Source organism: Macaca fascicularis, chromosome 2 (assembly GCF_037993035.2).
Source record: "Macaca fascicularis isolate 582-1 chromosome 2, T2T-MFA8v1.1".
Classification (NCBI taxonomy): Eukaryota; Metazoa; Chordata; class Mammalia; order Primates; family Cercopithecidae; genus Macaca; species Macaca fascicularis.
In genome coordinates this window covers 123,881,695-123,906,452 of record NC_088376.1, presented here as the reverse complement: position 1 = coordinate 123,906,452, position 24,758 = coordinate 123,881,695, and the positions used below count along the sequence as shown (strand labels likewise).

General features: G+C 39.8%; 1 protein-coding gene across 23 annotated transcripts in view; it reads left to right on the top strand.

The window, feature by feature from the left end:
• FHIT (fragile histidine triad diadenosine triphosphatase) overlaps positions 1–24,758 on the top strand; it is a 1,487,537-nt gene that overhangs the window by 428,474 nt on the left and 1,034,305 nt on the right. For 8 of the 23 annotated variants that reach the window (XM_065540868.1, XM_065540861.1, XM_065540864.1 and 5 more), the window contains one exon: positions 23,758–23,912. The exons of the other annotated variants lie outside the window; for them this stretch is intronic. In XM_065540868.1, coding sequence (XP_065396940.1) covers positions 23,819–23,912 — 94 coding nt within the window. In that variant the 5' untranslated portion in view covers positions 23,758–23,818. The remainder of the gene's footprint in view (positions 1–23,757; positions 23,913–24,758) is intronic. 23 annotated transcript variants of the gene reach the window in all.

The window sequence follows — 24,758 nt, the reverse complement described above, 5'->3', positions numbered from 1 at the left end:
GTTATAGTCCAGGTATTTTTTTTTAAAGATACTTTATTTCTATTGGCAGTTATGATCTAATACAGGGATCTGCAGACTAAGGCCCCAGGACCAACTCCAGCCACCCCATTCATTTATGTATTATCTGTGATTCCTTTTGTGCTACGAAAGAGTCGTAACAGCCCAAAATGTTTACTGTCTGGTCCTTTACAGAAGAAGTTTGCTGATCCCGGATCTAAAGAATTAGAAACTAAACTGCATTTGTATTTAAAATGTATATAATTTGAATACATTTTCCTCAAGCATATAAATTAATTATAAAAATTAGGAAAGTTAAAATTAATTTTTAATGTTTTTAAGAAAGTCATATTTCTCACACAGTATTCAAAATTATCCATTAGAATTTAAAAAGCAAAATGTGAACTAGATTAGCTAATAAAAAACATTTACATCAAACATTTCAATGTAGCTAGATTTTTTTGACACTTTAATTAAATCTTATTAAGGCCGGGTGCGGTGGCTCAAGCCTGTAATCCCAGCACTTTGGGAGGCCGAGGCGGGCGGATCATGAGGTCAGGAGATCGAGACCATCCTGGCTGACACGGTGAAACCCCGTCTCTACTAAAAAAATACAAAAAACTAGCCGGGCGAGGTGGCGGGTGCCTCTAGTCCCAGCTACTGGGGAGGCTGAGGCAGGAGAATGGCGTGAACCCGGGAGGCGGAGCTTGCAGTGAGCTGAGATCCGGCCACTGCACTCCAGCCTGGGCGACAGAGCGAGACTCCGTCTCAAAAAAAAAAAAAAAAAAAAAAAATTAAATCTTATTAAATATTTTATAAAAATAAAACAATTTCTAGTTTTATGCTCCATGCCCATCTAGCTGCCAATGTGAAGAACTGGTATCAGATTTCATGTATGTTATGTTGCAACCTAAATTTAAGGATAGCATCAATTGTTTAATAATGCAAAATGTGCCTAAGTTACTATGTCCACAGTTGTGAATGTTGCCTGAACTTGTGAGACCTCTGAACTATGAAATGGAACGAGCAGATTGTGATGAAAGAAAATAGATACGGCATTCAGCACTAACTACTACTACTGCAATTTATTTATGCAAGAATCTGTTGTACTCACGAATTAATTTCTCTTTTTCTTATTTAGTCCTTTCCACTGCTCAAATCATGTCCCCACCACAAAGCAGTGTACATCTCTGTTGTCTAAAGTTTTGCAGTTGCTATATCCACAACCCACAAGTCTTCCTGACATTCAGACTCAGTCACCATTTCTTCAATGAAAGTAGGCAAGAGAGGTGTAGAAACATTTTCCTAGGGCAATTACATCATTTAACACAAGAGTAAGAGTTACTGGTCGTGTCTGTGTGAGGCAAGCACCAAATCCTGAGCCACAGAAGCCCTCATGTGTTTTCTATCACTTCACTTATGGTGATTAGAAAACGCAAAATATTTTGCAGACAACTTTGAAATATGTTTGTGATATGAAAGCCCCTCTAAAATATGTGGTTCAAAATTTATCAAATGATAAGAGCAATGTAACACAAACACACGGCCTTTATAAGTTACGAAGAAATTGCAGGAAATTTCAAGAAGCTGAAATACAAATAAAGTCCCCATCACCTGATTACAATGCAATAAATTAGAAATCAGTTTTATCAAAACCTTACAATCTGGATATTTTAAAACTCTTTGATACTCTGGGAGGCCGAGGTGGGCAGATCACCAGAGGTCAGGAGTTCGAGACCAGCCTGGCCAACGTGGTGAAACGTTGTTTCTACTAAAAATACAAACATTAGTTGAGTGTGGTGGTACACACCTGTAATCTCAGCTATGCAGGAGGCTGAGGCAGGGGAATTGCTGGAACCCAGGAGGCGGAGGTTGCAGTGAGTCAAGATCGTGCCACTGCACTCCAGCCTGGGGCACAGATCAAGACTCCATCTCAAAACAAACAAGCAAACAAACAAACAACCCTCTTTGATAAACAACTCTTAATTCAAAGAAACATTTTAAACCCAACTTGAAAAATATCTAGACATCACTGATAATGAAAATATAACACACATGAACTATGGGCTACAGCTAAAGCCTCTCTTAGAAGAAAATGTATATAGCCTCAAACACCTGAATAATTAAAAAAAAGAATAAAAATAAAGGAATTATGTATCTGACTTAAGAAAGGAACAGCCAAAAAACCAGAAAAAATGCAGAAAGAACTAAATAATAAAGATAAAAATAAGAAATTAGGTTTTCTAATTTAAAAACAAATCCATAAGAATCACAAATAAGCTCAAATACTGTCTCCTTGTGATATGGTTTGGCTGTGTCCCTATTAAAATCTTGGCTTGAGTTGTATCTCCCCGAATTGCCATGTGTTGTGGGAGGGACCCAGGGGGAGGTAATTGAATCATGGGGGCCGGTCTTTCCCATGCTATTCTCATGGTATCACTACCATGAGTCTTAAAAGATCTGACGGGTTTATCAGGGGTTTCTGCTTTTGCTTCCTACTCATTTTCTCTTGCTGCCACCATGTAAGAAGAGCCTTTCGCCTCCCGCCATGATTCTGAGGCCTCCCCAGCCATGTGGAACTGTAAGTCTAATTAAACCTCTTTTTCTTCCCAGTCTTGGATATGTCTTCATCAGCAGCGTGAAAACACCTTGAAAACAATGCCAAGCAATGAAATTCACTTACTCAAAAACTTAGGGAGTACAAAAACAAAAAATGGGAAGCAGACAGGCCCAGTGGCTCAAGCCTATAATCCCAACACTTTGGGAGGCCAAGGCAGCTGGATGGCTTGAGCCCAGGAGTTCAAGACCAGCCTGGGCAACATGGTGAAACCCCATCTCTACAAAAAATACAAAAATTAGACAGGGGTAGTGGTGCGTGCCAGTAGCCACAACTACTCAGGAGGCTAAGGTGGGAGGATCTCTTGAGCCCAGGAAGTTTAGGCTGCAGTGAGCCCTGATCATGCTACTGCACTCCAGCCTGGGTGACAGACAGAGTGAGACCCTGTCTTAAAAAAAAAAAAGAGAAAGGAAAAAGAACCATGGCTAAGTAAATTAAAATACTCAAAGGAGAACTTTTGCAAAAGTAACTGAAAATCTTCATGGAATGTATTTTTTAAATAGGTAAATAAGTTACCCAAACTTATTCAAGAGGAAAGAGAAGAACTTTAATAACATCGGAAAAATCTGAAGCAGTTATCAAAGATCTTTTTTTTTTTAATATACTTTAAGTTCTAGGGTACATGTGCATAATGTGCAGGTTTGTTACATATGTATACTTGTGCCATGTTGGTGTGCTGCACCCATCAACTCGTCAGCACCCATCAACTCGTCATTTACATCAGATATAACTCCCAATGCAATCCCTCCCCCCTCCCCCCTCCCCGTGATAGGCCCCGGGGAGAAAATTTTTGCAATCTACTTATCAGACAAAGGGCTAATATCCAGAACCTACAAAGAACTCAAACAAATTTACAAGAGAAAAAAACAAACAACCCCATCAAAAAGTGGGCAAAGGATATGAACAGACATTTCTCAAAAGAGGACATTCATACAGCCAACAGACACATGAAAAAATGCTCATCATCACTGGCCATCAGAGAAATGCAAATCAAAACCACATTGAGATACCATCTCACACCAGTTAGAATGGCAATCAAAGATCTTAAAAGGCCACAGGTCTTTATGTTTTCAGAAGCATAAAGGAACATTTTTTTTTTTTTTTTTTTTGCGTTTCAAGGAACAGATAATGTTAGTACTATTTAAGAATGAAAACTGGTAAAATTAATTTTATATCTGCATAATGGAATACTGTAAAGTCATTAGATAGGATGTGGAGGTTCTGTGTATAGTTATGGAACAATCTACAAAATATATGAAGTGAAAAAAAAAAAGATGCAGAGCATTGTGTCTATTATACCAACATTTGAGTAAATGTGTGTGTGCTTGTGCATATGTATATGTGTCATACATAACTAAAGGAACACAAAAGCAACGGATAACAATGGTTGCATCTGGGGGAAGGGACTAGGCAGCTGCAAGACAGGTAAAGATACTTTTTTACTCATGCCCTTTTGTACTTTTTGAATTTGATAGTCAGTACATGTATTACATAGTCAAATAATTATAAAAATAAACCACATTGTTCGTAGCACAAATAAAGAAAAAAAACTGCCAGTGTGTTATGTAACACGGATACCAAAGTCTGAGAGAGACAGCACAGAATAGAAAATTATAAATCAAACTCATTTATGGACTCATTATGAGAATTTAACGTTAATAAACAATTTATCAGATTATTAAAAGTATTAGCCCCATCAAAAGGGGTGCTTATTCCTCAAGTACGAAAGTATCTCATTAATAGGCAATGTGTTGATATACTCTTAACTACTATCCTACACTCCTTCTCAAGTGGCAGAGCTATGTGTGAACTGTCAATCCATCCATAAATAGCTATATATCTATCTACTGCATTTTAGCAAATCTAAAATGCTGTCAAGTATAAGACAGCCTATTTCAGAAATGTTAAAATGTGGAAAACTGTTTATCTTTAAATCAATGAAGTGTAGTATCCATCCATCCATTCATCCGTCCATCCATCCATTCATCCACCCATTTTTCCTTCCCTTCCTTCCTCTTTGCATTTAGCTGTCTAATCTATCATCTCTCTATCTAGAATATGTATATAGATCTAATATAATATCTAGAATACAAGATATATTCTTTAGTGAAAAAAAGCAAGAAGTAGAACAGTGGAACAGTAGTACAATCTGCATATTTTTAAACGAATATTTAAATAGATACATAGTATATGTGTGTATTTTTCCTTAGAAGGATTTATAGAAAACTGTAAACAAAGGTTACCTTTGGAAAGAAGGACTAGATGAAAGGCCAGTGGAAGGCGGGGGTGAGAGAAGAGGGACTTTTATTTTTTTTCTGCACTTTTTGAATTCTCCAAACTTATTCTACCCTCATTTTGATTTTTGGACCATTTGCTTCTTTGTTGTAGAAGGTGTCGGAGCACTGCCCTGATACCTTTCAACATTTCTGTGAGCTCTGCCCCAGCTTCTGTGTATTGACCTTCCAATGGCTGCTTCGGCAGTGGTCTTTACAGGACCAATTGGAGCTGCTGGCTTCACTAGGTCTGCTGAGAGCTGAAAGCACTTGGAGTTTAGGAACCCCCAGGGTGGCTCTTAGCTGCTGAGTGATTGGTGAGGGAGAGTGAAAGCCCAGTTTCCTTGCCTCTGGTGGGAAAACTTCCCTCGGAGGATTCTACCCTGAATCACACCCTCGCTTGGCTTCTTGCCTTTCCCTGTTCTACTTTTTGCCACACTCTAAGCAGTTTTTCTTGGAAGCCCTTCCAAGAAATCCCCACTTGTTTGTCTGGGTGCAATGGCTCATGCCTGTAATCCCAACACTTTGGGAGGCTGAGGCAGGCAGATCACCTGAGGTCAAGAGTGCTAGACCAGCTTGGCCAACATGGCAAAATGCCATCTCTACTAAAAATACAAAAATTAGCTGGGCGTGGTAGCAGGCGCCTGTAATCCCAGCTACTAGAAAGGCTGAGGCAGGAGAATTGCTTGAACCCAGAGGGTGGAGCTTGTAGTGAGCTGAGATCGTGCCACTGCACTCCAGCCTGAGCGACAGAGCAATACTCTGTCTCAAAAAAAGAACAAAAAAAAAGAAAAGAAAAAGAAAAAGAAATCACTTGTTCATGGTCTTCTCAGCATCTTATTCTGAGACTTGAGACATTGTGACATTGTATTCCACTTTGAATTTATGGATATTTAAAAAGAAATCATGAATGTCATATGTATGTAAATAAAAGAAATAACATACTATAGAATCAAATGATACTGAGACAACAAGGAAATTGGCTTGTTCCTAAAACTCCAAGCTAGAACTGGCTTCCTTCCACTGGACATTCCTGTGTCTTATGGTCATGAGAATCTTTTTTAAAACCTGACTTCAGCCCTTGCTTTACTAGTTTCAGTAAAATGATACCTGCCCACCGTCTTCATCACAGCCATTCGTTTTCCTGTACTTACTTCAAGACCATTATTCGGCTACTCGTAGCTAATGTATTATGCAAGTTCTTAACAAATTCTGGGGCTCATTTTGACCAAACACAAACCATCAATTCTCAGTGAAAAAAAAAAAAAAGAAATAGTTTTCTCGAAGGGCAGTCTCAAGATGGAATTACTAATGCCTGTAAAGAACTCTGCCTACTTTAAGAGGGACTTGTGTTGTGATTCCTCAGTAGCTGGCCTCGGTGGGCAAGCGAATTACCAAAAAGCACTTTACTCATAGATTGCAGTGGTGCCTCTGAGTCCAGAGTTCATTGTCAAATAAAGCATGTCATTTGGGTGCAGCATCTTTGCATTTTTAATCATGTTTGATCTTGCAGTCGCTCCCTGGCAACAGGTCTGCTGGTTGTCAGTGTGAGCCAGCAAGGCTATATTGCGAATGTTTAAGCTCCTCAGGCAGTTTATTTATGCTGGTAATATTCAAAGTATTTATTATCCTCCTGTCTTATCCTGAATGTGTGACTGCATTTAGAGCCATAAATTGCTCTAGATTTGAGTGGCTGTCGACAGCATGATTTTAACTATAACATATTCTCTATGTGTGAGTGTGCGTGTGTGTATACACATCTATATACATGGATATTTATTTTTACACCCACCAACGGGGTGATTTATAGCAGAACACACACACAAACTTACAAAAAAAGCCCTCTCCTGTCATCAATAGCGGAGTGTTTTCTCTTTAGTGTAGTGCTGGGTATTAGAGAAGAAAACGGTGTCTAAATCGTTTATTTCTGCAAGAGGAGGGTAAGGAGGTCTTGAGCAGGAAGCCATCCTCATTGGAGGCTGCTTCTGCTGCCATCAGGGCATCTCCCAACAGCCCCTGAAAGAGGTCGCCAGATCCTCTGGACCACTGTGCCTTTGTTTGAACCCAGCCCACCATCTGCAATATCCTGGGAACTAACTTGTTAGTGATTACTGATAGGGGAACACCAATTTTGAGAGGAGGTGTGTATACAACTGAATATGACAAAATAGTAAGCACTGCTTACATTCCACTTCCCCTCCTTTTTACATGTATCTTTTATGAGCACACTGTCCATTACTGATAGCTTATGTTAGCCTTCATTTTGCTTTTTTAAAGGGAGACAAAGATTTTGAAAAGTGGCGCTTAACTGGGAATTGGAGTATACTCATTCATACTGGCCCTCACATTATTCGGAGTTGACAATTTGTTAACACCTGACAGAAGACCCGAAATCTAGTTTTTAGCTCATCAAGTTGAGTGCTGGGTGCCTCAGGTGTATTATATTGTTTTTACATTTTGTTGTGTTCATGTTGTCTGTCCCGTAAGATGATAAGCTTCTGGAGGGCCGGAACGATGCTTTGTATTTCACCTGTCTTTCCAAAGCGTGTTGCATGTTCTAGCAGAGTACTGGTGCATCGTTGATGTAAAACAAATACTTCTTAGTTGGAGTTCCTCCAGATAGTCATTTAACTTGTGCTTAGCCCAATCCTAGGAAGTAATAATGCCCAGGCAGAAAGTTTTAGTTAAATGTTTATTAAGTAGCTGAGGGAATTAGTGTAAGGGATTATTAGCAAGGTTTTTATAATTTAACTTTTTCTGTTTCGAGCTGCTGATTTATAGCATATTGGGCATATATTGGTGATTTTCATGGCTTTTTTTTTTTCTTTAGCTGAGAAACCCTTCTTTACTGGGCTCCAATGTGGAGAAACAATATGTACAGATGGAAAGGTTGTTGCTTTGTTTGAAACAGGGGTGAAAGATAAGGGACCAGCTTGAGCAGTGTTCTCTTCATTGTTCCCTCTTCTCTCCTACTCTATTTTCCCAAACACCCCTAAACCAAATGACTAGCAAAGGACCTTTAGGGCTCCTCTGAATATAGTTTGTAAACCATTTGTCTAAAAAAAGTGTCTTTGAGTGTATTATTACATTTGGTTCGGTATTTTAAAAAACAGATGATTTTCTACAGCAAATTTAGTTTTACCGAAAAACTGAGCAGAAAGTACAGTACAGAGGTTTCCCACAAATCCCCTCCCTTTGCCCACAGTATTCATTATGGTTAACATCTTGCATTGGATTGGCACATTTGTTATAATCGATTAAACAATATTGCTACACTATTGTTAGCTGAAGTTGTCCCTCATTTACATTAGGACTCAGTCTTTTGTCATAGTTCTGTGTGTTTGAACAAGTATATAACATCATGTATCTCCCATTATAGTATCATACAGAATAGTTTCACTGTCCTAAGAATGCCCCTGCTCCATGTATTCATCCTATGGTTCAATATGTTTTAAGGTACACTAATGTTCAGAGGAGTGGTGGTAGTGGAATGTGGTTTGATCCTATGGAAGTTTTGGTCTATCTTTTCATTACAGTTGGAAAAACTCCAGGTTTCTGCTCCCTAAAAGAGGAATCAGGATTTCAAATTACAATCATGATCCTGTTGTGATAACTCAGGAGACCACTGCAGCTTTTGTATTTTGGAAGAGTTGAAAATTTATCAGTGAGGCTAAATGCCAAGGTAAATTTAACTGGACCAAGTGATGCCATGCTTATTTGGAATATGTTGTGACATATTTGAATCTAATGTGTATTAATATGTAGGCAAAGGTTAATTTTGACTATTTTCATGTCCAAATCTAGACTTGTCTTTCCTTCACTGATTTGTAAATTCTGCTTTCCTTACTTCTGGGGCCTGCCTTTGACTTTGGTGCATTTTGGTAATTATGCACACAATTTTAGAACAACACTGACAATGAATATAAAATATTAATAAACCAACAAGACAAGCAGTTTTCAAGAATCACATTATGTATACTTACTGCCTAACTGACCTTTTCTGCAGTTACTTAAATCTTTTAAAGATCCATTTAATTTCAAAGCCAGAGTATTAGCCTATTTATATGTAAATTGTCTTTAATTCATGCATTGATTTAAAAGACTAATCCAAAAGATCTTTTACCACAAGTGACCTTTTTGACTCTATACTTCTGGGAAAACTGTGAAGTGGTTTCTTGGTGACCTCACATCCACCTGTGGTACAACACATGCCAACTCTGGTCTGTATAAATCACTCACAATTGTATAGTTTTAAGCCAACATTGAATTATTAACAGTATAATTGTTTTAGTTACTATCACAATTTCCACAGGACCATTTACAGGGATGAATTTTTTTTTTTTCCTTCTGGTGTCTTTCTATTTTCATCCTCAACCAACAAATCCAATTAGAAGCTTCGCTAAGAAATGTCTGTTATTCAAGGGACAGAGTCAGGTGTTTAATAGTCACTGTCTCCGAAGAACTTAGATGTCAGAGAAGCTTAAATTTACATTACTGCCTGCCATACAGACCTGAGAATCCAGAGAATCTTAGAATCTTAGGAAAGCAATTGGGGCAGGTTAACCTTGGTATTTTGTTTGTTTGTTTCTGATGGAGTCTTGCTCTGTTGCCAGGCTGGAGAGCAGTGGCATGATCTGCAGCCTCTGTCTCCTGGGTTCAAGCGATTCTCCTGCTTCAGCCTCCTGAGTAGCTGGGACTATAGGTGTGCACCACCACGCTCAGCTAATTTTTTGTATTTATAGTAGAGACGGGGTTTTGCCATGTTGCCCAGGATGGTCTCAATCTCTTGACCTCGTGATCTACCCACCTTGGCCTCCCAAAGTGCTGGGATTACAGGCATGAGCCACCGCACCTGGCCAATCTTGGTATTCTTGTTGCTCTCTCTCTCTCTCTCTCGCTATACACACACACACACACACACACACACACACACACACACACATCTATATATACATATATATATTCAACTCTCATCTCTATATATACATATATATATTTTTTTCAACTCTCAGTTTTCTGCCTGTGTTTGGTTTACTTTAGGGAATGTCTTTAGCCAGTGTTTCACAGCAAATTGTCTTTCTTCTGGGGATACATATATTTTGGAATTGTCTAGTCCTTGTTGTTAGTGGGTGAAATGCAAAGCATTTAAATTTCAATGTTAGCATATGTAAAACATTTGAAGTAAAATTGAATGTGTCATATATAATATATATTTATATTTGTGTATCTATTATTTATCTGTCAGGATTTTTACCTGAGGTACACGATAGGAGGCCACGAATGCCCAGAGTCATATGCAAATATATATGCATATACGTGTATTTGCATGAAGTGTCACCACACTGAACAATTCTATGGAGTAGGAATATTCACTTAGGCTATACTATGAATGCCAACACCCTGTCTCCTGCCCTGGAGATGCATAGAACAGGGCTGTATATATGTACATACCTCCCTTTGTGCCAACCCTCAGCTCCTAGTATCCACATCTTCCTTAAATTTTTACAACAGGTGTATAACACCAAAATGGTTAAAAACTACTAAACATACATACATATACATGTGCATATATACACACAAATATGTAAAATATATATATACATATACATTCTATATATATATATATATATAGTTGATTCTCATTTTTCACAGTAAATTGTTGTATAAAGTCTCCACAAACACTGAATTAGCAAATAATGAACCATTGCCCCTAGGGGAAATCCAAGGTTAAGTTCCTGAGAGCCTCTGATTACAATATTTTTTTTTTGTTTTTCAGAGACAGGGTCTCACTATATTGCCCAGGCTGGAGTGCAGTGGTGCGATCATAGTGCACTGCAGCTTCGAACTCCCGGGCTCAAGTAATCCTCCCACCTTAGCTTCCTGGGAAACCAGAACTACAGGCACGTGCTACTAGCTATTTCTTCACAACATTTTTGTTAATTGATTAATATGTAAACTTTTTAAATGTTTACTTTTATTTAAATATACCTTATTTAACATATAGCAAATTCATAAACACTGAAGTCATGGGACACAGCCTGAGCTGTTTAACCTGAGCCTGAATGAAGCTTCTATCACTCATGTTTCCTCTGTAAGGCACATCATATTCTTCTTGTACTCAGCACTTCAGCACTGTTCTTGGGGGCCATTATGAACAAAAAATGCAAAAGAAAGCCCACCCCAACAACCTGGCATTTAATAGATCAGAAAAAGACCCTTGTTTACAGTATGAGAGATGGAGCAAGAAGGTGGAGTTTTGCTTTGTTCTGCTTCACTTGGGAATGTACCTGTTGGTTGACAAATTTTTCACTTCTCTGTAATGTCCAAAAATGACCACAGAAATGTGGCAAGTATCGATGTTGAGGTTACAAATGCATTTTATTGAGTGGGCAAATTCACAAATACAGAATGCACAAAGAATGGATGCCAACTGTGCACACATATATGTTCACTTACCTGTTTCATGCAAGGCATATGCAAGTGTTGGTGATTTTGAGGTGAACAGGCAGACAGGAACACTGCCTTCATGGAGCTTGCTTGCATACTGACATTGGACACAGATGTTAAACAATTAACTACCCAAATAATGACCTAATTACAACAGTGATCCCTGCTCTAGTGGAAGGGTATCAGACACTATAGAGCATGTAACAGAGCATCCAGCACAGGATGAGGGGTCCAGGAGAGCTTCTCTGAGGATGTAACATTTGAGCAGTGCTCAGAGGGATGGATAAACATGCAGGAAAACATCTGTATGTGTAATAAGCTGGAGCAGGGATTTTATGCTAATTTATATTTTCTAATCCCTTGCTCTTCTCTTTTAGGTGAAGTTGGTAGCATGTATATAAATCTATTTTTTCTAATATGATAAAAATTTCTCTTTATACCCACATGGGTCATTACTTGCAAGCTGCTACTCTCTATCCCTTCCTTGGGAACTGTAGCTAGAAGAAGCTGACAAAATAATGTATCACACAGTAGGGGGTAAAATATTTAAGGATGGAGCCACCCTTTCTCCTGGCCAACTTCTGTTTTTTTTTTTTTTTTTTTCTTTTTGTCTTATTTCCCTCTTTCCTGCTTCTTTTCCTCCCGCTTTCTTCTTTTAATTTGGCTTCCCCTTTAAAGATGATGACCTCACTGGATACTAACCTCATTGGAAGAAGAATAGCCAGAAAGTATTTTTAATCGTAAAAATACCTCTGGCTTTTCCTACCCCTTACAGAATAATCTCAGATAAGTCACTGAAATGACTTAATTTTTTTTAACTCACTAGATTGAATTGAAACACAAGTTTTATCTTTTTTTTATGTATTCAAATTTAGTCATATATAGATGTGGCTTCTGATCAAATAGGAGAATCAGCCCATTCATTCATTCATTCATTCATTCTTCATTCACAAGTATTTATCAAATCCCTACATTGTGACAGGCCCTGTGCAAAGCATTGGTGAGATACAAAGATGAAAAAAACATATACCTCTTCATGCTTATCTTCTCTTAGGTTTGTCTGAAACACCACCAACCTTTTTAGATGATAATTGTAATCATATATAAAGGTTAATTAGATACTTATTCCATGCCAAAGACTGTGATAGAATTTTGCATGCATTATCTTCACAAGGTCCCTGTGAGGTAGTTTTTATGATTATCTCCATTTTAGAGATGGAGTATCAGACTCAGGTAAGGTGAAATAACTTATTTGAGGACAGGTATTGCTAAGTAGCTGAGCTAGCATTTGAACCATCTCCATTCTTAAGCCTATTACACTGCATTGCTTCCTGAAATCCTGATGAGTGACTTAGTAACTTTCAAAATTTTGTTTCAAGATATCAACTAAAGCAAGATTATAAAACTTAAAGATTTTTTTCATTTCCATAAGTTACTTATTGGTTATGGCCTTTTGTCTTAGTTTCTTGCCAGAAAATGCCTATGGCCTCTCCATGCCATCTTCCCAGTTTTATAAATGAGAACATTTAAGCCCCAAATAGTTAAGCAACTTGGCTAAGTTCAAGTTGTTAGGAAGAAGCATGCCTGGGACTTCAGCCCAGGACTGTTTCATATTTTACTATCAAGCTCTCTTTCTAAAAATTAGGCTTTTAAAAAAATATTGCTTTTTTATTCTGATTTCAATACGCCTTCACATTGAATGTAGGAAAGTTAGAAAACATATACACATGAACAACAAAACATTGAGACATTGAATTCTTCTGTCTCTAACTCTGTAGATAATCTCATACTTTGTTACTAATCTTGAAAAGTGCTCTCTCTCTGTGTGTGTGTTTGTTTTCTCTTTGTTGCATTTGAGTTAGTTTTATTTCTAGCATGAAGCTCTTTGCTCCTGGAGGGAAGGAACGATTTCATTTAATTCTCTGTCTCCTACAGCACCCGTCTTCTTACTAAGAATATGGTTGGTTTTCAGCAAATACTTGTTGCTTTAAATGGAATTGAAATCACTTACTGCCTAGGATGCTCTTTTTGCCACCACAGGATGCAGCAACACAACCCCAGAGGCCCAAGTCAGACAGGGAATCTTGGTTTTATGTCAATTTCAAATTTTGCCCCCTGTGCTGGGAGCATTGCTCAACTGCTGTCTTTTTCTCTGGGATAAAACTTAGAGGACACCCAGGTCAACTTTCAGACACCGCAGAGAGCCAGGCTGCAATAGTAAATAAACCCTCTGCAAGTCTGTGGCTAATATCAGTACAGTGAATGTTGGCAAAATCAATCAAGAAGGCACTTCTTCTTCATGGGAGTTTAATATGCTGTTTGCCTGTGGCATGGAAAATGGGCCCATGGACTTCCACCGGCCTGCAGATTCCATCACCACAACAGGCCACTGCTATTGTTACATTTTCTATTGTCACCAAAGATCTTAATCGCCACAGCCAAGGGCTAGTCTCCATCATCACTTTCTGACCTACTCCTTCTTCTTAAAATTATCCTTTTGGCCTCTGGGCTATAACTCTGTCTCTGCTTCTGCTTCTTACCTTTCCAACTGTTATTTCTTTGTCCCATTTTTCTACTTTACTTTCTGCTTTCCTCACTTTGAGCACTTCCCAAAGTTTACTCATCAATCCTGTCGCTCTTATCTCTTCATTATGTGATTTCCAGAATCTTTATCAAGAATTCTAGCTTTAGTTATCTGCTCTGTGAGGAAAACACCCGAGTCCATTCCAGTTACACCTCTGGCTTCTGTTCAGATCCCCATCTTTCTAGTGGACAGGGGCTGGTAGGGGTTTTTATCTCCCTGTGTTAGTCCATTTGGGCTGTTATAACAAGACACCTTAAACCAGGTGGCTCATAAACAACAGAAATGTCTCTCTCACAATGCTGGAGGCTGTGAAGTCCAGATCCTGTGTCTAATGAGTGCCCATTTTGTGGTTAATAGAGGATGCCTTCTTGCTGTGTCCTCCCATGGTGAAGGGGGAGAATTCTGGTCTTTTCAGCCCCTTATAAGGGCACTAATCCCATTCACAAGGGTTCCACCCTCATGTCCTAATCACTTTTCAAAGGCCCTACTTCCTCATGCCATCACATTGGGATTAGATTTCAACTATAAATTTTGTGAGGGACACAAACATTCAGTCCATAACCTCCCCTAGGCTTTAAGGGATGAAGGAAGAAACATTATCAGAGTCTGGAAGAGCTCTGTGGCTCACGCTTGTAATCCCAGAACTTTGGGAGGCCGAGGCACATGGATCACTTGAGGCCGGGCGTTCAAGATCAGCCTGGCTAACATGGCAAAACCCTATCTCTACTAAAAGTACAAAAATTAGCTGAGTGTGGTGGGGCACGCCTGTAGTCCCAGTTACTTGGCAGGCTGAGGCAGGAGGATCACTTGAGCTTGGGAGGCAGAGGCTGCAGTCAGCTGAGATCATGCCACTGCACCCCAGCCTGGGTGACAGAGCGAGACTCCATCTCAAAAAACAAAAACAAAAACAGAACCTGGAAGGAAAAAGATCTGGGTGGAGCAGGTCACCTGAGAACAGCCTTCATTTTCAGAGGATGGACACAGCTGTCTGGGGCTCCTTACAGGTTGCTCCCAATCCTGGAATGATGTAATCTCTCACCAGGGCTTCCTGTGGACAGAATGCAGTTAGAAGCTAGAGGGTACAGGAGCCTATTGGCAAGTCTATATTGATCAGCCTCCCTCCCAGGAAGCGTCAGGGTGAAGAGAGATGGGGAGGGGATCTGGATGGATGAGCAGAGGACATTTATAACAACCACTGGGACTGATGGGCAGTTCATGACCTGCCAAAGAGTCGCTGAATATTAAACTCCTGGGGCCAGGGGTGATATGTCTGTTTGAAGAAAAATCCATAGTGCTTTCATTCTTTTGTAAAATATTAAGGAAATCACTGTACTTTGGGGTCATTAAGTAATTTGACTATGGTTAAATATCTGGGAGAAAGGGGCATTGGGATTAGAACCTAGTCTTCTGAGCCCTTGCCTGGTTTGCTCTCCCCAGAGCCTGTGCGCTCCCCTGTGGGTTCTGCTAAAGGGCCACAACTGCATGATCTTCTCTGTTTTCCTTCTTGTTTTTAAACCTCATGAAAGAGACAACTATTGAGGAAACTTTATTTTAAAACCATTAGTCTCTCTTTTTTACACAGATGAATCATTAAATAACCAATTAATTACAAAAGTGATTTATCAGGAAATATAGCACTTTTTCCTTAAAATTCATTACCCCACACTCAGGTATAAACAGAGAATTACACACTGGGACAATTTTTACAAAATTACAAAATCACAAGTACACTGTTACAGTAAACCTGGGCCTCACCAATCACTATTTAAGAAAACATTGGCCTTGTTCTTTATCCACCGACAAACAAATTTCTATTTCTTCTGGCTTCCTCTCATCCCCTTTGTGGGCATCTGTAGCATGTAAAGCCTTACTCCTCTGACCTCTGACTGTGGGCTATGTTAAACTTCCACTAACTTATCATTATTCAATACAAAAAGCCACATTGGTGTTCCTTGGCTCTCTCTCTAATGACCTATGGAAGGCCCTGCTATGGTTTGAATGTATGTGTCACCCATCCCCAGCCAAATTCCTCTGTTGGAACGTAAGCCCCAGCGTAAGCCTGGGCAACATGGCAAAACCGTTTATATACAAAAATGCTGAAATTAGCTGGTGGCGCATACCTGTAGTTCCAGCTACGTAGGAGGCTGAGACAGGAAAATCATTTGAGTCGGGGGAGGTTGAGGCTGCAGTGAGCTGAGACTGTGCCACTACACTTCAGCCTGGGCAACGGGGGAGACCTTGTCAAAACAACAACAACAACAAATAACCCAGTGTGATAATATTAGGAGGTGGGGCCTTTGAGGTGATTAGGTCATGAGGACAGAGCCGTCATGAATGGGATTAGTACCCTTTTAAAAGGGCTTAGGGGAACTAGCTAGGCCCTTTATGCCTGTTTACCCTTCTGCCTTCCTCCATGTGAGGATATAGAAACAAGGTGCCGTCTTGGAAGCAGAGAGCAAGACTTCACCAGACACTTAATCTACTGGCACCTTGACCTTGGATTTCCCAGCCTCCAGAGCTGTGAGAATTAAATTTCTATTATTTATAAAATACACAGTTTGTGGTATTTTGTTATAGCAGCATGAATGGGTTAAGATCGGCCCACAAGGGAAAAGTGTGGCCAGTGCTTTGGTATTCACCTCCTTGCTGTTTTGTTCTGTTCTCCTTATAGCCTTACTTAAGGGCTGAAAGAAAAGGAACTTGTTGCTAGAGAGAGTGTGTCAGGGATAGCATCAAGCATTGTAACTGGCTTCTCTCCAAAAAGACAGGGTTAATTCTGCCACTGTAATGATACTCCCTTAATACCCTCATCTGGTCCTTGCCTCACAGCCATGTTCTTGGATTTCCCTTGAACCAGCTCTGTACAAATTTACATTCCCATCAGTAGTGAACAAGGGTTCCCCTTTCTCCATATCCTTGCCAACACTTGTCTTTCATCTTTTTATTATTGCCATTTTAATAGGTGTGAGATGAAATGGATAAAGAATATATATATATCTCTACACACACACACACACACACACACACACACACAAAATGAAATATTCTTCTGCCTTAAAAATGAGGAAATTTTACCGTTTTCGACCACATGGGTGGACCAAGCAGACATTATGCTAAGTGAACTAAGCCAGTACAGAAAAACAAATACCATATGTTCTCACTTATAAGTGGATTCTAAAACAATCAAACTCATAGAAGCAGAGAGTAGAATGGTGGGTCCCAGAGGCTGGGAGTAGGGGAAATGGGGAGATATTGGTCAAAGGTTACAGTGATTCAGTTAGGAGAATCGATGGTAGGTATTTGAGGTGATGGCTATGTTAATTAGCTTGATTTAATCATTCCAGACTGTATACATATATCATAGCATCACTTTGTACTTCCTAAAAATATACAACTATAATTTGTCTATATTCAATAAAATGAAAAAGAAGACATAATTTCTGAACAAAGTGATACAAGTGATTTACTACCATTAGTGTGCTACCTCTTTCATTTTTCAGCCAAGTGGTACTTCTTCTGTTATTTTATTTGTAGAAGACCTTAAGCTTCTCTAAAAGGCTTCAAAGTATTTTATATTGTGATATTTTCACAACAGACTTAGCAAAGTAGAGAGAGCTAGCAATAGCATATGTACTTTGAACATGGGGAGATTGGGACCTAGAGAGGTGCAGTGACTATAAATGTATCTAATTTTTAAGTTGAAAAATAGTGAAGAACTGCAGGTTCATGGGACCGTTTCCAGTGATTCAGTATTTCTCCCTTTTCTATTTTTTTTTTTTAATATTAACTTCCTTACTAATCTCTCTTTCCTCAGGACTTGATATGCCATTTGTCCTATATTGTCAATGAGTTTCTTTGGGTCTATAATTTCTTCATGAATGTCCACTTGTGTGCTTCTTGACTGGTGTGGAAATAGTCTTCCAGTTTTTCTGTGTGCCTTTGGGTTCCTAGTATAGCATAGTGTTTGACATATGGTAAGCTCATTGGTAAAAGAATAGTTTAATGAGTCAATAAGTGAATCTAGCATGTCTAGATCCTAAAGCTTGAAAGTCAGCAAGACTACTATTTTTAAAGGTATTAAACTACTGAGAATGGGCTAACATGTGCATTCTCCACTGATCTGCTTTGGCTTTCTTCCTCCTGGAGATTGGAAGTGCACTGGAAACAACTGTTAGTCCTTGGAGGTGTTGCAGGACTTTTCCTTAGTTCAACTAAAGACAGGGTCCTTGTCCATCCCATGGCCATGGAAATTTAGGCTCGCAGACCGTTGGAGAGGGTGAGCAAGGTTTTATTGGGTGAAAAAGAAGAAAAAGGGGGAACCGGGAGCCTCTGCAAGGCTAGAGTCCCTGATAGAGCACTTCCTGCCCACAGCTTGAATCCCAGGTTCCACACAGGAAAAGGAGGGACCAGGCTCCTCCCCACTGCAAACGTGTGAACTTCCTGAGGCTCTACCTTAGTGCACAGGCTGGTTGGAGGTTTTCTGGGGACCCCCTCCCACCTAGCTCTCTCATTCCCCACTCTAAAGAGGTACATCCAACTGCCATTTACATTAAGGATGTAGATGAAGACTGACCTTAACTGCTTCCTGCTGAGAGAGGGCGCTGTTTTGGGAAAACAGCAGTCAGAGCTTCCTAGAGGCCCATCTAAGGGTTCACAGCAGAAAGGGCCATTGTCAAGGCTCTGTTTGCATGACTGTTTGGAGTTTAATGGCCTGAAGGCAAGAAGAGACAAAGCAGGTTATTAGAAACTATGTATTAAAATGAAACGAGGGGAGGGGTAAGGACACTTCAAAAATCCTGAAGCCTTTTGCCAGTTTGTACACGTAGAGGGAGGCCAAAAGCCTGACTGGCAAAAAAACGTTACCCGTTTGCCGGCACGTTGGGCTTCTGGGTTCCCTTCCCCTAAGCCCAATCCTGAGCCAACCGGTTTAAGGTTTGGGAAACTAACTCTTTCTAGTTTGGAGGATGCATCTAAGGAGAGCGTCTTGTAGTACGGAGACATAATTACCTATTAGTGAAGAGAGAACCGAGGAGAAGAAAGGCAAAAAGAAAGTGCCTTTTAAAGGAGTCCCAGAGGTTCAGGATGCATTTGAAAGGGGTACAGACTGAAGATGAATGGTTACCCATCTAGAAAGAGGGGAGCAGGCATACCTGGTTCCCTTTTCTTCCAGCAGATACCCTAGGTATGTGAGGTAGAAAGGGAAGAGCATCCTCTTTCCATCTTCTATCCTTGCATCTTCAAGTTCCAGTGAACTTGGTAGGTGCCACCATGGGTGTTAAAGCGACTTGCATCCATGAAGCAGGGGGCCCTAGGGGTGGGAATCATCCACTGTTACCCACGTATGCCCTATGTCCCCTGCCATCAGTAGCCTTGGAGTTCCCTAGACCTCATTTATGCCATGGATATTAACGTGGCCTTTAACCATGAAACAGGAAGCTTGGGGTTGGCTTAATCAGCAGGAATCAGTCATGCTCACCTGTGGTGTACCTTTTAACCTCTGTTGTCATTTGCCTCTGGATCCCTAAGATCCAATTTTCCTTCTTAGGGCTTTGACACGAAACTGGGAATTCAGTCTGGGACAAAAATGCATGTCAGGTGGGGCATCGCATGGACTCCTTATCATAAGACAAATGCTAAAGTGAAGCTGTGGAACTGAGTTCTCCTCCAACAAGAGAGAGGAAAGGATGTATTGTGACACACCCAGATAACTGGTAGCTATAGTTATGCTTGCTAGGATTTGGATATGTGGCACTTGGCTTTGGTTAGTTCATTTGGTGTTACTTTCCCAAAAAGGAAACTTCCGGGTGATAGGCACCGTATTTATTCCATCACCTGGTAGGGTTTGCAGGATAATTGTTCGGAGCTACAATATTGATCCATATTTCTACATTACCCATCCCTCCTGTTCTTTCTGAGCTGCAGCCAGAGTTTGCTGGTTGGTTCACAGGAGCAAGCAGGGTTGTCTAAAAGGTAGGTGAAAACTTAAAAACAACTAATGAGTTTAGCATGTAATGACAAATGTATGGCAAATTTTGGAACATAATTTCTCTCTCTCCAGTCCTCATTTTTGTAAAAAAAATTATGATAGGACTGAGTGCTTTGCAAAATAGACTTTCGTCTTATACTTGGCCTCATTATTTGCATAAAGTGCAGCAAGAATAACTATTTCTACATAGGCCTTTTGGATTAGCTCTGATGAAAATGTTTTCCACAAGGAATCACAGATAAGACCTTTTAAAGCTGAGTCCAGCCATGGGTTTGCATCCTCAAATACCTGTGAGTTTTTTGATCCTCTCCTCTTAAGGTCCCAAGATAAACTTGGAGTGCTTGGACCTGTTAGAAACTGACATTCTTTACTGACCACAGGTCAGGAACCCCGTACAGGGACTGTGTAGACAACAGTATGAGGCCAGTTTCCCCATAGGGCTTTTATTGGCTCTGCAAGTTGAGCTTGACTCCTTAAAGGGAAGTGTATCCTTCCAGTCAAAGCCTTGGTAAAATAACTACTTTCTCCAATTATGTCCTGTTGCAAAAGAAAAATGGATTGATATTGCACTGATGCAAACAACCATATTGCCATAAGAATATTCACAGATAGTTTCCAAATTCTAGAGGAACCAGGCAGAGAGAAACAAACATGCTTCAAACTTTGTTCAGAGGAGTATACCTGACTCAACTATTACAGGCCGTAAATAGTTCAAAGTAAGTTTCCTTGACTCTGAAAAATGAAACATGGATTAGCAATATTCCAAGCAAAAGTCAAAAAGGTTGCTTCAGCTTCCTGAGTTCAGTCCATTTGGCTAACTCTTGTTTTGCTTGATATTCATGAGCATTTCAGCTCTTCATGAGTACTGTACATTTTCCTGTATTCCAATGTCACAATATCAAAGTTATCAGAAGACTGTATTTGAGAGCACCTGTCAAAGTCCTACAGCTTATTATAAACCATCTTCTGAAAAAGATTAAAACAACAATTGTCTATGAATAGCAGAATTTCCAGGGTAGTTACAATTAGAAACACTATTGACAAAGAAGTTTTGTTATATCCGTGGTATACTACAACTTAACATAAAAACCTTAATTATGATTGATAGCATATACTTAGACATTAGAATTTTAGAAATCCCATACAATTTTGGAACATATATTAGCATTATTCACCCAGATACAACCTAAAGAAGATTGAGCATCATTTTGGCAATTCCATGTACCTAAACATGTCAAATAATCCTGTTTACCTCTCTTTTCTGGACATGTTGGGGGCCCTCTGAAGTATTTGAAAAGCTGTGGGCCAGGGAAGACAGTTTGGAAACTGAAGTTTGATTTTCAGAAGGCTGTTAAATGTTCGAGGTTTAAAACACTTGATATTAAGAAATAGAATTCCAGATTACTGAGGACTAAGCTCTGATTTTTAAAAATCTTACCCAAATTCCTATCTAAGGGGCCTGGGGAGTCATGCCTTACAAACCATAAATTTTCATCAGATGGGTTTTATTTAACCCTGTATATCGTGACTTACTTTCCAATCTGACTGTGGCATAACAGGAAAAAAATAAAAATGTTTTACCCCAAAATATATTTCCTTGCCATACCTTGAAATTGCCCTGCAATGTCTCTTGTGGGAAAAATCCACATTTTATAGAGAATCCTCTTCCCCCTTTGTTTTCATTCCTTCCTCTCCAGATCCAGGAGATAATCAGCTAAGAGCCAGGAACCCTTTCAGATCTGATAAGAAACATTTTATAACCTGCTCTCTCTGAAGTCTGCTCTCTGAGAGCTTCCTCTGCACAATAAAATTTAGTCTCCACAATCCTTTATCTTAACCTGAACATTTCCTTTCTATTGATCCCAGGTCTTCAGTTAAACTCAACCGTCATCCAGAAAAATGTTTAAATTTACCTATAGCCTGGAAGCCTCTGCTTTGAGTTGTCCTGCCTTTCTGAACCAAACCAATGCATTTCTTAAATGTGTTTGATGTCTTATGCCTCCCTAAAATATATAAAACCAAGCTATACCCTGACCATCTTGGGCATATGTTCTCAGAACCTTCTGAGGGCTGTGTCATGGGCCATGGTTACTCGTATTTGGCTAAGTCTCTAAAAATATTTTACAGAATATGACTCCTTTTATCAACATTACTAAAAGTTATTTATTTTGTCAAAATGATGAATTAGGAATTTTGAAGAAGCAGAAACCTTTTATAACCCTTTACAAATTTTGCCAAACAGCAGATTAAGATTAGCACCTTAGGAAAACCTTGTTATGCTTTTATTTCAATACTCAATTTACAGAAAAAACATATAATACCCTTTGTTGAATATAAGTCAGTATGTTCACACAGAGAACCTCTTCTGCAAGATTAATTTCCACAATTCTTCCACCACTTCTTGGAACCTTCAGCTTTTTCCTAATTTAACTCAAAACAATCCTTAACCCTAGGCAAAAGTTTACATTTCCGTACCTTGTTATAACCTTTTACTAAAAAACACATTTTACTGTTCTTACACACCTTGCATGTAAATCTATTTCTAGTAGTTTCAATTAACTCCTAGCAATTTTTAACTGTAAGGTAAAACTTGTTAAGTTGCTTTAATTGTGTACTAACTGCAGCCAAGGTTTGCCTTCTTAGTTAAGGGTGTGGTTAGTTCCATATGTCCCCAGGTCTTACCAGTTGTGAAGCTAGCAGGTCAAAATAGTTCTCAAAACGCAGAAAGCAGTTTGTAACCTCAAAACACTTAGCAAACCTTGCATCTGACCTGCATTATTTAGCCTACCTATTTACATTTTGATAATACCTGCATTTTACCAATAATCTGTAAGGCTGTTTTTATTTCTTAAAGATTTCAAGTCATGTGAACTGAATGGTATCAGATTTTATCTTCCCTTTAAAAAATATTAGATTCAAGCACTTGTCTTTCTTTAGGCCATATTAATTAGAGTTTGTTTGACAGACATTACACACAGTACACACACAGGCAGACAGAAGAAAACCCAGTTGCTGGGTGGGGTCCTTTAAGAGAAAGGGCTAGGAAAACATGCAGACATTGAATCTGAGAGGGCTTATCCTCTCAGGCTCATCCTCTCAAGGCTTTGCTAAACAAATCCTTGCCACAATTACCAGCCATGTCCTCAGGGTGTAAAACAAGATGGAGGCTTGATTTCACAACCAAAACTTTGCAGAGAATACACTGATAGTTGTTGGGGGTGTGAAGGCTATCCTGGTACAACATCTTCTAAAAGAAAAAAAAAATTTAAGTTAACTTGCTGAGGGGGTAGAGAAGGGGAAAGAAAAGAAACTGTTTAAAAGTGCCTGAGGAAGAACCTCATATTTTATGCAAGTGGTTCCTCCACCAGGGAGACAAGTTTAAGCTTAATTACTCTCTGATAGATTTACACCCCTTGTTCAGGGAAGGGGAAGGCTGGGACAGCTGTGAGTGACTGGGAACCAGCTAGCAGGCCGTGTGGGAGGCTTGGCCATGCGTCCCAGCCCCAGCATGGAGTGGGGAGCAGTGGGGAGTTGCTGCTCACCGGTCCATCCCAAAAAAGGAAGGAAAAGGCCATGAGGATGAGAAGACTCAGAAGGGAGACGGAAAAAGAATTATTGTTTCGCATCTCACTTAACCCTTCTCGAGCCCCCATGTTGGACGTCAAAAATGTTGCAAGACTTTTCCTTAGTTCAGTTAAAGACAGGGTCCTTGTCCGTCCCATGGCCACGAAAATTTTTGTTCGCAGACTGATGGAGAGGGTGAGCAGGGTTTTACTGGGTGAAAAAGAAGTAAAGGGGAAAGAGTAATTCTCCGCAAGGCTTGAGTCTCTGATAGAGCACTTCCTGCCCACAGCTTGAATCCCAGGTTCCACACAGGAAAAGGAAGGACCAGACTCCTCCCCGCTGTAAACATCATGGGATTCCCGAGGCTCCACCCTGGTGCACAGGCCAGTTGGAGGTCTTCTGGGGACCCCTTGCACCTGGCTGTCTCACAGGCAGGAGACCTGGGTGACTGTCCCTGCTCCTTCAATTTTTACTTCGTTTTTACAGGTGGAGATGTGAGTTTACCATTTGTACTGAGCTTTGGTTTCTTCCTCTGTCAGTGGCATTCAAACTTTCCTTATTTAAAAGCCAACATACACTATTCATTTCAAATGGTGATCTTATTTAGATATGTTTTTTTAAAAAACCAATATGAAAGGAGTTGCATTGGTTGAAACAATGTCATGATTTTGTTCTGCATTAACACAGTTTGGAAACCACGGCTCTATAAAGATGGGCATAGTAATACAGTAGTTTCCCATTATCTGCTGTTTCACAGTTTCAGTTACCTGTGGTCAACCTGATCTAAAAATGTTAAATGGAAAATTCCAGAAATAAGCAATCTGTAAGTTTTAAAATGCATGCCATTCTGAGCAGCACAATGAAATCTGAGCTGCCCTGCTCTGCCCTTCCCAGTGTATGAATCCTCCCTTTGTCCCATGTATCTGTGATGTTTGTGCTGCTTGCCCATTAGTCACATTATAGCTAGCTCAGTGATCAGATCCACTGTTGCAGTATCACAGTGCTTATATTCAAGGAACCCTTATTTTACTTACTAATGTTTCTGAAGCACAAAAGTAGTGATGCTGGCATCTACTTTTTATTAGTTATTGTTGTTCATCTCTAACTGTGCCTAATTTATAAATCAAATTTTGGCCAGGCACAGTGGCTCACGCCTGTAATCCCACTCTTTGGGAGGCCAAGGTGGGTGGATCACCTGAGGTCAGGAGTTCGAGATCAGCCTGGTCAACATGGTGAAACCCCATCTCTACTAAAAATACAAAAATTAGCCGGGCGTGGTGGCGGTTGCCT